At 40.6% G+C, this 13,530-nt stretch overlaps 4 protein-coding genes across 4 annotated transcripts; 1 reads left to right on the plus strand and 3 right to left on the minus strand.

Moving 5' to 3' along the window:
* Positions 1-276: 276 nt before the first annotated feature.
* Positions 277-6,078, minus strand: LOC112703815 (early nodulin-like protein 17). The gene is made up of 3 exons (XM_025755434.3): positions 5,931-6,078; positions 3,834-5,455; positions 277-3,753 (listed from the first exon to the last, which is right to left on the minus strand). Exons 2-3 carry the CDS (start codon positions 4,012-4,014, stop codon positions 3,425-3,427), a joined length of 510 nt encoding a protein of 169 aa, XP_025611219.1. The 5' UTR covers positions 4,015-5,455; positions 5,931-6,078; the 3' UTR covers positions 277-3,424.
* Positions 503-2,923, plus strand: LOC112703813 (putative receptor-like protein kinase At1g80870). The gene is given in 2 exon segments (XM_025755432.3): positions 503-965; positions 968-2,923. Coding segments are annotated over 2 exon segments (2,091 nt in total). The 3' UTR covers positions 2,596-2,923.
* On the minus strand, positions 5,703-7,192 carry LOC112703816 (chaperone protein dnaJ 8, chloroplastic). Its single transcript, XM_025755435.3, has 3 exons — positions 6,519-7,192; positions 6,359-6,427; positions 5,703-6,134 (listed from the first exon to the last, which is right to left on the minus strand). Exons 1-3 carry the CDS (start codon positions 6,714-6,716, stop codon positions 5,940-5,942), a joined length of 462 nt encoding a protein of 153 aa, XP_025611220.1. The 5' UTR covers positions 6,717-7,192; the 3' UTR covers positions 5,703-5,939.
* Positions 7,193-8,239: 1,047 nt separating this feature from the next.
* On the minus strand, positions 8,240-10,761 carry LOC112703814 (heat shock 70 kDa protein 5). Its single transcript, XM_025755433.3, has one exon. It carries the CDS (start codon positions 10,325-10,327, stop codon positions 8,393-8,395), a length of 1,935 nt encoding a protein of 644 aa, XP_025611218.1. The 5' UTR covers positions 10,328-10,761; the 3' UTR covers positions 8,240-8,392.
* Positions 10,762-13,530: the final 2,769 nt, after the last annotated feature.

Raw genomic sequence — 13,530 nt, forward strand, 5'->3', positions numbered from 1 at the left:
CACGAGACATAATCTTGAACAGTTTAAAAACACTTTGATTTTATTAATAAATGACGTAATTCCGTTGCAACATTATAATTCATTTGTATTTAGTTTAGGGCGTGGTTTCCTACCTTGGTCCTGATGTAAGTAATGTATGACTTTGGATGCATAGCTATCTTTTTAGTCAAAAGTACCTCAGGTCGGGTCCCATGCATTCCTCCCTTTTGTTCTATCTCTCACTTCACTTTCCAGTTTCCACAGCCATAGATATTAATCAATATACAAAAAAGAAAATTAGAAAAGAAAGCACAAATCAAGTAGAATAGAGTTGGTCTCGTCCCCTGAGGCCCGAGGCAGACCTGAGGCCAGAGGAGTGATGATTATCTAATCGTAAAGCAAGCGATCCACTTTGGATACCCATTGAAAAGAAAAGAAAACAAAACAAAAGAGGAACAATAATAATAATAATAATAAAAATAAAAAAACACGAGAATGCTCATCTGCCTCATCATTCATCGCCATGCCTTCAAGAGCGTTGCCAGCAAGTGTTAGCAGGGCAAAGAGCAAGGGCGTGTTCCTTGCACTGACCATTTCAGCTTGTGCTGTGATCCTGTGCTCTGTGCTTTACTTCCTTTACCATTTGTGGCAGTCTGTGGTGCACAGAGGAGCAAAAACCATCCCGTTCGACGCAAGTGCTCCGTTGAAGCTGCAGAGGTTCTCCTACAAAGACCTGAAGCAAGCGAGCAACGGCTTTGACAGGTGCAACGTGATAGGGAAGGGTGGGTCGGGCACTGTGTTCAGGGGAATACTGAGGGACGGGAAACTGATTGCCATAAAGCGGTTGGACTCCATGACGGTGCAGGCAGAGAGAGAGTTCCAGAATGAGGTGCAGGTTCTGGGAGGGCTGAGGTCACCCTTCTTGGTGACCCTGCTGGGCTACTGTGTGGAAAGGAACAAGAGGGTGTTGGTGTATGAGTACATGCCAACAGAAGCCTCCAGGAGTCCCTCTTTGGAGATGCAGATGCAGATGTCACCTTGCCTTGGGACAGAAGGTTCTCCATTATCCTCGATGTTGCCAGGGCTCTCGAGTTCTTGCACCTTGGATGTGATCCGCCCGTCATACACGGCGATGTCAAGCCTAGCAATGTCCTGCTCGACGCAGACTGCCGTGCCAAGATCTCCGACTTCGGCCTCTCCAGGATTAAGCTCGACCCTCCTGACCTTGCTGTCGACTTGTTCAGCCAGGATCTTTCAGGTAACTTAACTGCCGACACTCATACTCCCACTCACACTCACACTCAGAGTGTTGATGAAGTTGATTTCGCTATGGCCTTGCAAGCCTCCTCTTCCTCCAAGAATAGCATTAGCAGGCCCTGCTTCAATGTTAGACCTCTCAACTTGAATTCTTTTAATTACAATCCCAATCTTGCTGCCGCCGAAGCTGAAATCACCACTGTAAATACTAAAGGCAAGGAAAGCTCTACTTTTGATTTGGGAGGGGATGATTGGAGTGCCAAGTTTGTTCCTTATGATGATGAGTTTTCTAGCCTTGATCATAGCAAGGACCTAACAGGAGTTCATGCTTCTTTCGCGGACGATGACAAGACAAATGGGAAGCAATGGGGAAAGGACTGGTGGTGGAAACAGGATGGAAGCGGTGAATTATGCAGCAGAGACTATGTCACGGAATGGATAGGGAGTCAGATCGGCCCATCCAACGCAGATTGGGTCGATGCAAAGAGTAACGTTACCGACAAAGCTGAGTTGGAAAGATCAGATCCAATGGATGAAGCCAGTGATGCAAACGGACCCCAGCTACAGCAGGTCTTTGGTATGGAAAGCACCGTTGAGAGAAAGAAGAAGAACCCGCGGAAGATGCGAGAGTGGTGGAAAGAAGAGCACATTGCTGAATTGAGCAAGAAGAGCAGCAAGCTCAAGAGTCTTCAAGCCAGGTGGAAGAAAGGCTTAAAAGTGCCCCATTTTGATCTGGGCAGAAGATTTTACCTTTGCAAACGAAAGAACTTGGGAGAGGAGGGTGGTCAGAATGAGTATGATCAAAATGGGGAGTTCAGCTTCAGAAGAGGATGGAAGAAGAAGAGCACTCATTCTGTCGGAAGTGACATGTGGAGTGGGGATCTTTTCAGCCGCGAGCTCAGCAGCACAACCAGCATGAGAGGGACACTGTGCTACGTGGCTCCAGAGTATGGCGGCTGCGGCTTCTTAATGGAGAAGGCCGATATATATAGTTTTGGGGTTTTGATTCTTGTGATTGTGTCGGGAAGAAGGCCGCTACATGTTCTGGCATCTCCCATGAAGCTTGAGAAAGCTAATTTGATCAGCTGGTGTAGGCATCTTGCTCAAGCGGGTAACATTTTAGAACTAGTGGACGAGAAATTGAAGGAACATTACAACAAGGACCAAGCAAGCCTTTGTATCAACTTGGCGCTTGCTTGCTTGCAAAGAATTCCAGAGTTGCGCCCTGATATTGGGGACATCGTTAAGATTTTGAAAGGGGAGATGGATCTTCCGCCACTTCCATTTGAGTTCTCCCCTTCACCACCTTCCAGATTATATAGCAGATCAAGGAGAAAACAGAAGGGCACTGTCGAATAGGTTTAGGTGTTTAGCGATGTTCATGGAACCTGAATGATTCATGTTGTATGTATATCATCTATCAGATAAGTTATTTTTGGTGTTTTCGCTAGAGCCTACAAGTTGCATAAACTCTGTTTGTAATTGTATGTATCCTTGTCAATTGTGAGTGTGCGGTTGCAGCATTGGGTAGCTTAGCTCTTCATTGTAATAGGTAAGGGCAGAAGGCTATTTGTTAGTTGCAGTTTCTTTTTCAAGAGATCAAATTGTCTTAAAAGGGCTCCCCTAACATGACACCATACACCACTTGTTTCTTACTTTCTTTTATGTTAAGAGAAAATTAATCCTACTCGTCAACATATAAAGCATAGTTGAAGTTCAACTAAATCATTCTAGTTCCAGTTATGCACACTAAAAAGATCAATGAAATTTGAGGCCAAGCAATAAACATAGTCTCCCTTACTTATCTATTTATTTTTGGTCAATTAGGGCTTGATGAGATTGACAATGAAAAGTTCCACTTGTAGGACAAAACAATGGTTAACAAACAATTCTAACACTATTGAATTGGCCACGCGGTTATGGACCACTGAGGTCGTAATCAGAGACTAAAGTGAGTCACTATTGAAACAGCATCATTGATGCACACTATAGATAGCTAATTCTGTCCCTCACCAAGGGATAGAATGATTCTGCATATCTTTCTTATTAACAGGGTTTAGTAGGGCATATCATTTTCAACAATTTGAAATCCGAGAGCTTTCAAACATAAATCAAGGAAGTATACGTTACATGAAAAATAAATAAAGCAAGTGGTGTGTGTGAATTGACACAAAACGAGAGAAAGTCTCTAGATGTGATTCCAAGCAAGCCAAACAAAAGAAGAGAGGGAGGAGAGCAGAGCGGGAAGATGAAGGCGCGGAGCAGCAGACTTATGGGCGGAGGCATGAGGAGGATGAGCTGGAGGAGGAGGAGGGAGGGGATGCACAAGTATGGAGACCTTCATTCCGTTAAAGCATTGACCATTGCCGCAGATGAAGTAGTACCTTTGGGCCTTTTTGAGGGTTATGAAGTCTTTGCCGCTACTCCAGTTGCCAATGGCCCCTTGTGTGGTGCAGTTGTCGTAGCCAGTCTGGTTCACCTCAAACACATTGTACTGCGTTTTCTGGTACCTAAATGCTGTCAAAACCATATGCATACAATAAACAAGAGTCAAGAAAAAAAAGGAGGAGGATGAAGAGAGAGTAGTGAATACTAACAGATGAGGTCGCCCACGAAGAAAGTTTGGTTATTGGACCAAAGAGTGTAGTTAATGCCAGGGTTCCACCCACGGTTGGCTCCCACAATATGGTCTGTGGCGCTGACAGGCACACCACAAAGGGAGAGGGTCAACACCAACACCAACACCAACACCCACCTCATCATGCCTTCACCCTTCATACTTGGCACTCTCTATAGACTATAGACTATAATAATAAGGATTAGTATTCCAACCGTTGCTGCACGCCTGCACCCACTTGCCACTTGACATTTCTTAATTAAACAATTCTCAAACATATTAGTACTCTCTCTCTACCAACGGTCAAAATTTTAGCATATCCTTTTCATTTTTTTCCTTGTTTTAAAATAAAACCTGTGACTCGCTATTATTGGCACATACTGTGCTTGTTTTTTCGTTTGTTCTTTGGAGGAAAGAAGCTGGGAAACGAGAAAGTAATTATTATATGGTTTCCTTTTCTGCATTGATGAATCAAAATTTGTTAACCTTTGCCCCCACAAAAACAAAACTAAAATGTCATGGCTCTGGTTATCTTCACTTTGAAAGAGTTCAACGCGATTTATTTGTATCCCTTCATTGCATTTCACGGGTGTAAATGGAACGTAAGTGCTATTTTTACTATCAGAGGGAAGGTTAGGACCGAGCAAAGGGGGACGAATAATCTAAATATATGTATGTAATATGTGTAAAAAGCATGGTCTTCTTAATTAATAAAAACATTTAATTATCTATGTGCAGTTCCGCAGAAATCAGCCTTTTGAAATCCAACAGTAAAAGGATATCAGCATGTCCATATAGTGAGTGGTAAGTGAAACCGATATTATCGGGTTGATCCCCATGGTCCATGGAGATCTTCCACTAAGAAACAGAACTGAATTTTGAACTTCATGTGATGTTTAACCACAACTTTGAACACAAGGAAGTGCTAAAACGTCAAATGACCATGGATTCATTCAGTAATCAGTACATATGTTCAAGCAATGATAGGTATTTAAGGGGCTACAGCTAAAATGCCTCAGCTCTCAGGAATCATGAATGAAACAAAGAGCATTTTTGTAAAAACCATTCCAACCTGCTCTTATTTAGAGGAAGAAGATGTGGTGAGTGATATCTTCATCTTCAGTATATGCTTGTATTCTTTTATTGGCATGCACAATCAAATTTTATGTTGCTATAAGTCTATAACTATTGCTAATGCGAAATGTACTTGCATGAAAGTAATGTGTATGAAAAGAGAAGAGGACTAATTACAAGTCCTTGAAGCGTATGCTCTTGCATTCCAATACTTGAGGATGCTGGCAATCCAATGAAAATACTGATGCCTTATGTTCTCGGCTGAATTATGAATGGAAAATGGTGGTGAGAAGGGTGGTGAAGGAGTCGAAGATGCAGCAAAGGAGTATCTCAGGTTGCCGGGCCCAAAACTTATGGGAAGAGGAGAGGGAGGTGATGATGTTGAAGACTCATACCTGAGAGTCTTTAACTGTGAAACGCCATCTAGTACCAAACCATCAAACTAATTATTTTTTTTAATTTCTTGAGCACCCGAGCATGAGGTTGACTTTGGGTTGGCCAGTGGTTCTTAGCCTTTCTTTCTTCTCGCTGAATATGAAAGTTTAAAAATAAAAAACATAATTATTATTTCATACACAACGTTTAGCTCTAGCTCCATTTCAGTAACTGGCTTTTCTTAGCAACATTCGAAGTTGAATTGAAATACAGACATTGCTGAATGAAGTATCACAAGAATCGCCTAAAATTAATGGCAAGGAGGCAATTGCTTAATCTTGTTGAATTTATTTACAAAAAGATAATAATATAGATCACACGCAGTATGATCAAACTGCAATTGGGTGACGAAGCTTTTTAAGTTTTTATTCTTTTTCAAGTTTGATTGGTTTTGTTAACATAGGCTTAAATTATGCAGAGGTCAAGACTACCTTTAACCCATTTGAGCTCTACACTCTCTTATCTACACAAACCCCAACCACTTTTGAAGGCGGAAGAAGGGCCTTAGCATTTAACTAAATACATAATTGAAATTAAACTTTAAAAAAAAAAGAGAGAGAGGAATTACAAAGCAATTTCAAATGTAAGGATTAATGTGAGATGAATAATCACGAATTCCTGCTCCTTCCCATCCCATCCACTCTTCCCACAGGTCCCAATCTGGATCATTCATTCCCCTCATTGCTTCATCGATGCCTGCATCATCTTCGCATGCTTCGTGCATTTCCATTTCCATTTCATTGGATTCTCCTCTCAAATTGGACATTACAACCTGCATTCCACATAAGTCACATGGAAACCCCAATTAGATCCGAAATTCTGCTACAACCTATGTGGCCCACGAAAGTTATGGCAATTAGCAATTCCAATCTCAGCATTTTTATTCAAATCAATCATACCAAAGAGGTCATATTTTGACTTAGCATCACCGTCATAAGCATTATCAATATTAAATTCATGCATTACAAAAGCAATAAGCTCAGCAAGATAACTCACATCATAAGCCTGGTTGATTTGGTGAAACTGCACCCCGCATTTGCTCCCTCTGCATACATCTGGATGGTACTGAAACACAACAAAAGACCAAATATATTAATTAATTAAGAATTATCAAATGTTTTAAATATTAATTAATTAAGGAGACCGGGGATGAAACCTGCAGTGCAAGCTGTCTAAAAGCCTTCTTAACCTCGGATTGAGACGCACCGGGTTGGACTCTTAAGGTCTTATAACAATCCGTCAAAGAAGAAGAAGAAGAGGAGCAACAAATCTCAAGTCTTTTCTGTTTTCTTTCTTGACATCCTAATTGCATCCATGACCATGAATTACCACCAATAACCCCAGCAACAGCCATAATCAATCAGAAATCCTTAAGACACGGGAATTTTGAGACTTGAGAATTGAGATTAAATCCTAAAATAGTGGGTTTCCTCGTTGAGAACTCGAAGGTGATATTAGATAAAATGAAAGGCGCTACAAATCCAAAATGGGATCTGGAAGCGGAAGGTATAAATAGAAAAGAAACGTGAGAGGTCAATGTAGGCGATTCGAGCTCTTATCCATTGGGTCAGAGGCTATTGTGGCATGACGTGGAATCTTGCATTGTCGTTAGAGCGACGACTCAGACAAACAGAGTTGAACTCTCGCTCCTGTTCCAATTTTATGTTGATCACGTGCTTCACCAACAAAATACTGGTTCACCGTTAACCAAGGATCAATATTTTGCCCTTATTACGTTAGTATGTTTATCTGTTTGTTATCCACTAAAACTGTTATTTTAGGTATATTCGTTGACGCATCACTGTATATTCCACACCCAAATAAAAATTGAGATCATATTCATTTGTGTATTTTAGCAAAATTATAACACTACATTACCACCAATCTGTACCACAGAAAATTAAAAAAAAAAAAAAACTAGAGGCTAAGAGGGCGTGAAGAAGGAAAAAACAATTGGGGCCACCGCACCTAACACGTGTTGATATTGACTTGACTGGGCCAATGTGAAAGGGCGGAGGTGAACAATAAAGTTCCAAATTGAAAGAACAATATGGTTCCAAAATTGAATGGTATAGAACACAACACTAGACGGATGGAATGAATTTAATTGTCTTTGGAATTAGGAGCACAAAGGGTTAGGGAGTGGAAGATGGAGAAGAAAATGGGGACCAGTGACTTCTTTACCATGCACGAGTTTTTTTTATTAGAAGATTGCTTGAGGAGAAGCTTGTAGGTTGTTCTCTCTGCAATTTGGGAGAGTGAGAACTAGGATTGGGTTAAAAAAAATTAAACTTTTGCAACTTCAGATAAAAAAACGAGGGTGTCAAATCATAATTATTTTTGGAAAAGGTCGTTGATAGCCTTGTCTTAGAGAGGGCGACCGAATCCTTATTCCTTTGCCAAGAAATAAAAAAACATGCGCGCACACACACATATATATATGCATGGTTGCATGGACACGAAAGTATTCCAGACAAATCTTTTGAGCTTATTTATTTTTGTGTGCAAAATCATGGCTACACCAAACTAATAATTAAGTGGGGAGCACCACGAAAGTAAGTTAATATCCTGCTGTTCCTACATTTGAATTTGTTATTGCAAAGTTTGGCACCCTTATTGTCCATCTCTGTTTTTTCATCAACAAAAATATACAATCATATTAGCGGCTGCATATATATTGTGCTCTGATCCAATCAATGTATAATATTGTGAGGCTTGATTCATACAATATCTGCCTCATTCTGCAGACAACTTCCTGCAGTGTTTTGCCTTTTAATTCCCCGCAAATGCCAATTATTGATTTATTCGCACTTGTCTCTGTCACTATATTGTTGTAAGAAAAATCATGTGCTTATTTAGAAAAAAAGAAAACAACACTTGAATATGACTTTCTCTATTAGGATACTACCGTACCTCACCATTATTCATTCATAGTTTACATTCAGCGCACACCGGAGAAAAAAAAAAAGACAAAGGGCAGTGTCTAGCGCGATAAAAGAAGGCTTATAAAAATTGAAGGTTGAAGCTCGCTCAATCAACCTCTTCAATCTTAGGTCCACCAGCGGAGTTGTCATGGGCAGCATCGGCAGAGGATGGAGCAGCAGTACCACCACCTTGATACATCTTGGAAATGACAGGGTTGCATAAAGCCTCAAGCTCCTTGAGCTTGTCCTCAAACTCATCTACTTCCGCCAACTGGTTCCCGTCCAACCATTGGATGGTGTCATCAATGGCCTTCTCGATCCTCTGCTTGTCAGAAGGATCAAGTTTGGCACCAACATTGTCATCCTTGATGGTGTTCCTCATGCTGTAAGCATAATTCTCCAGTGAGTTCTTGGCGTCCACTTTCTTCTTGACCTGTTCATCCTCTGCTTTGTACTTCTCTGCCTCCTGCACCATTCTTTCAATCTCCTCTTTGCTCAGCCTTCCTTTGTCGTTGCTGATGGTGATCTTGTTCTTCACCCCCGCCGTCTTGTCCTCCGCAGACACGTTCAAGATACCGTTGGCATCGATGTCGAAGCACACGTTGATCTGAGGCACCCCTCTCGGCGCCGGCGGAATCCCCTTGAGCTCAAATGTTCCCAAAAGGTTGTTGTCCTTGGTTCTTGCCCTCTCACCCTCGTACACCTGAATCAGCACGCTGGTCTGGTTGTCCGAGTAGGTGGAAAACACCTGCTCTTTCTTGGTGGGTATGGTGGTATTCCTGGGAATCAAGACCGTCATCACCCCACCGGCGGTTTCAATGCCCAGGCTGAGGGGCGTGACGTCGAGAAGAAGCAAGTCTTGGACTTTCTGGTCGCCTTCGCCGCTCAGGATGGCAGCTTGAACAGCAGCCCCGTAAGCCACGGCCTCGTCGGGGTTGATGCTCTTGCAGAGCTCCTTGCCATTGAAGAAGTCCTGCAGAAGCTGCTGGACCTTGGGGATTCTGGTGGAGCCGCCAACAAGGACAATGTCGTGAATCTGAGCCTTATCAACCTTGGCATCGCGGAGACACTTCTCAACCGGCTCCATGCACTTCCTGAACAGGTCCATGTTGAGTTCCTCGAACCTGGCCCGAGTGATGGTCGCGTAGAAGTCAATACCTTCAAAGAGCGAGTCGATCTCGATGGTCGTCTGTGCGGTGGAGGAGAGTGTCCTCTTGGCCCTCTCACACGCTGTCCTCAGTCTCCGTAGCGCTCTCGCGTTGCTGCTCATGTCCTTCTTGTGCTTCCTCTTGAACTCCGCCGCGAAGTGATTCACCAGCCTGTTGTCGAAATCCTCGCCCCCCAAGTGGGTGTCTCCGGCAGTGGCCTTCACCTCAAAGATGCCCTCCTCGATAGTCAGGAGAGACACGTCAAAGGTGCCACCCCCGAGGTCGAAGATGAGGACGTTCTTCTCGCCAGTTTTGGAGGCCTTCTTGTCTAAGCCGTAGGCAATAGCAGCGGCGGTTGGCTCGTTGATAATTCTCATGACGTTGAGGCCTGCAATGGCGCCGGCGTCCTTGGTGGCCTGCCTCTGAGAGTCGTTGAAGTAGGCGGGGACGGTAACGACGGCGTTCTTGATGGTTTTTCCCAGGTAGGCCTCGGCGATCTCCTTCATCTTGGTGAGCACCATGGAGGAAATCTCCTCGGGTGCGAACTGCTTCTGCTCGCCTTTGTAGTTGACGACGATCATGGGCTTGTCTTGGGGGCCGGAGACCACCTTGAAGGGCCAGTGCCTCATGTCGCTCTGGACGGAAGGGTCGGAGAATCTACGACCGATGAGGCGCTTGGCGTCGAACACCGTGTTCTGCGGGTTCATTGCCACCTGGTTCTTGGCAGCATCTCCGATGAGGCGCTCGGTGTCCGTGAAGGCAACGTAGGAAGGAGTGGTTCGGTTGCCTTGGTCGTTGGCGATGATCTCTACGCGGTCGTTCTGCCACACGGCCACGCAGCTGTAAGTGGTGCCTAGATCTATGCCAATGGCTTTCTCAGTAGCGGTAGCCATTTCGACAAATCAGAAGTAATAAGTGAATAATTTAAATAAAACAGGTTTAATTTGCTTATGACTGCAGGTTTAGATGATGCTTTACGCACGTATGTTAGGGTCCTATTGTACTGACCTGGATGGATGGAGGCGGGGTGTATATATATATTGCACAACAATTTGCTTGGCATGAGGACGAGGAAGATATTTTCCTTCTTTTGGGAAAGGCAGAAGGTGGTGGAAGGAACTCATGATGAAGTTGAGATAGAGCAAGAGAAGTCGAGAAGAAGAATGAATATGAGAGGGAAGACCAGAGAGTTCTCGACACTCGACACTGCTTGACTATCAAAAGCCCGAATTCTTTCAACGTTTGTTTTAGATACGGATTCTCTCCTTCAGCCCTTTTCACCAAAAAAGAATAAACGTTTCGTCCGCCTCTTATTTCTAGTTGAGTTCATGTCATTATCAACCGTCTTGATTTGAAACTTTTTAGTTTTTCACTATTTTCTTATAGTTAATTCTATGGTATTTATAATTTTGTGTGTAATTTTTTTAATTTATTTATCATAGCAAACTTCAAATAATTTTAAAATTATTTATTTTTATATTTATTAAATTAAATATTGAATCTTAATCTTTTTTGATAAATTAAAATTATTTTTTAGACATTATAATAATCATCTTTTTTATATCTTATTTTGTAAAAGCAAATAGTGATAGAGGATTTTTTTTAATGGAAAACGTTATTTGTACTTCATTTATCACATATTATAAATTAAGGAGAATATTAGAGAATTAATAAAAAAATTTTTGTCAATATTTAACTAGCAATATTTAAAAGTGTGGGTTAAAAATATATTGTTATTGATTCATCACCTTATAACTCGATCTTTATTATTGTACATTATGAATCATAACTCGACTTTATTTGCCTTCATTCTAAGTTTGTAACGGACGATCTTAATAACAATTATTCTGCCATAACATCAACTCTATTCATTAACTCTACGCCTATAAAAGGCTAATCATAAAATTCTTATACCTCTTAAACACTTACTAACTTAAGTGTTGGAGTGTCTTTTACAAATTGGTACCCACTATGTTCTTTGACGTTCGAGTTATTCTCACTCCATTAAAAAAAAGACGTATTACAATAGTGCAAAAGACAAGCTATACCTCAAAAGTTCATCCACACAAGAACAATTACATTATTAGATTAAAGAAATTAGATTTATGACTAAAAGTAACGACAAAAAATAATGCCGTTGAGGCATTTTTATAAATTAATACACAAACAAGTTAACCGTTGTTTTACATTATTTCAATATCTCTCAATTAGATAAGAAAGACAACAATGAGATTCTGTTAATATTTTTTTCTAAGTTAATAGAAGGGTTAAGTACTTTTTTCGTCTCTAAAGTCTTGGGTCAAAATCAAAATCGTTCACAACTTTTTTTTTATTAAAATCGTCCTCAACGTTACAAATCATTATAAAACCATCATTTTCCTAATTTTTGGACAAAAATACCCTTTATCTTAATTCCATCCTTTAACCCTCATTTCTTCTTTTTCTTTCAACAACCACAGAGAGAAGGGAGAGCAAGAAAATGAAGAAAAGAACAAAGGGAGGTGGAGACGAAGAGGGAAAAGAAGAGAAGAAGAGGAAGAAGGCATCACTGGCAAGAGAGGAACCCATTGCTGGCATTCTCTTTCGGTGCCGACTCAATCCCGTTTTGGCTCTCCTTTCGGCGCCGGCTCCTTCTCTGTCGCGCTCTTTCTCTCACAGCGTCGGCCTGCGTTCTTTCTCTTCCGCAGCGTCGCGCCTCCGTTCTGCCTTCCGCAGTGTTACGCCTCTGTTCTGCTTCTTTGCTCTATTTTTCTGTTCTGCTTCCTGAAACTCACCTTGTTCCAGATCTATTCATGTAGTTAGCTATTTTCCTCTTCCGTGACTAAATTTATGTCATTGATTATTTAAAAATTTTCTGGTTTATTTTTTAATTTTAGCATGAAGTTTTTAGTTGTTAAAGATGGTTCTATTGTTGCTGAATTTGTCTTGCTACTTCATTTACTAATTTGCAATTCTCTAATTTTTATTGTTGTTGATTTTGGATCTAAAATCATAATTGATGATTATTGAATTGTTTGATCTGAAATTTTTGGTAATTTATTTTGTGGTTATTGCTGTTGGTGCACCTGTATTGGAAGGTAGTGAGTTTTTTAAGTATAAAAGAAGAGAGAATGTTCAGGTGAAAAAGAAAGGGTTGGAGATAGTAGTTGGGGTGCTAGTTGAAGAAGATGATGAAGAAGACGAAAGGTTGTTGTTGTGAATGAGAAGAAGAAGAAGATGAAGAAGAAAGAAGATATGAGAAGAAAGGTTGTTATGAGAAGTAGAAGATGAAAGGTGGTTGTTGTTAATGAGAAAGGAAGAAAAGAGGAATTTGTCTTTGGTTACATGTTTATGTTTTTTTAAGGGTAAAATTGTCTAAAAAATATTGTTTATAGACAAAAGGATGATTTTATAACGTTTTGTAATGTTGAGGATGATTTTAATAACAAAAAAGTCAGAAATAATTTTGATTTTGACCCAAGACTTTAGAGATGAAAAAAGTATTTAACCCTTGATAGAACATGTCTACGTACACATTAAACTATTAATTTATCAATTAAGTGTCAATTAGAATTGACATTTTTTTGTTAGGATCTCATTGCTTTTTGCGCATAATTACGAGGGACGTTTAATTTTTTTCCTTTATGTTTTGTTATTTTTTTATATATATTGATTGAATTTATTATGTAAAAATTAAAAAATATTAATGATTTTTAATTTTTTTTCTTATAAAAATTAAATTAAAGATTTTTTAAATATTTTTATTGTTTAGAAAAATTATTTAACATATTATATTATTAAGATTATATTATTAAGATTATATTACTCAAGGAAAATGAGAGAATGAGAGAGCGGGGACGAGCGGTTGAGGGTGAAATATGGTAAGGAAGATGGTCATGCCATCAGAAGAGATAAGGGGGAGAGTGTGAGTGGGTATGTATCCGGTGTTATTGAGGGTTCTACTCGAGAGGGATTAAAAAAGCCATCCAATGTCTCTTTTAGAGATAAAGTCATTGGTGCATAAAAGTCCAAGGCCTTTGCATTAGTAGGGTCTTTATCTGAGGATGGTATCGCGACGATGACAGGTAAGCAGGGTGATTCTCGTCCACCAAGTGTC

Source organism: Arachis hypogaea, chromosome 7 (assembly GCF_003086295.3).
Source record: "Arachis hypogaea cultivar Tifrunner chromosome 7, arahy.Tifrunner.gnm2.J5K5, whole genome shotgun sequence".
NCBI lineage: Eukaryota > Viridiplantae > Streptophyta > Magnoliopsida > Fabales > Fabaceae > Arachis > Arachis hypogaea.

Coding starts and splice junctions, on each gene's coding strand:
- LOC112703815 (XM_025755434.3), bottom strand. CDS start 4,014: ATGAAGGGTGAAGGCATGATGAGGTGGGTGTTGGTGTTGGTGTTGGTG. Junction 3,754..3,833: donor CTTCGTGGGCGACCTCATCT/GTTAGTATTCAC, acceptor TGGTTTTGACAG/CATTTAGGTACCAGAAAACG.
- LOC112703816 (XM_025755435.3), bottom strand. CDS start 6,716: ATGGCTGTTGCTGGGGTTATTGGTGGTAATTCATGGTCATGGATGCAA. Junction 6,428..6,518: donor TTAGACAGCTTGCACTGCAG/GTTTCATCCCCG, acceptor GTTGTGTTTCAG/TACCATCCAGATGTATGCAG. Junction 6,135..6,358: donor AAATCAACCAGGCTTATGAT/GTGAGTTATCTT, acceptor TGTGGAATGCAG/GTTGTAATGTCCAATTTGAG.
- LOC112703814 (XM_025755433.3), bottom strand. CDS start 10,327: ATGGCTACCGCTACTGAGAAAGCCATTGGCATAGATCTAGGCACCACT.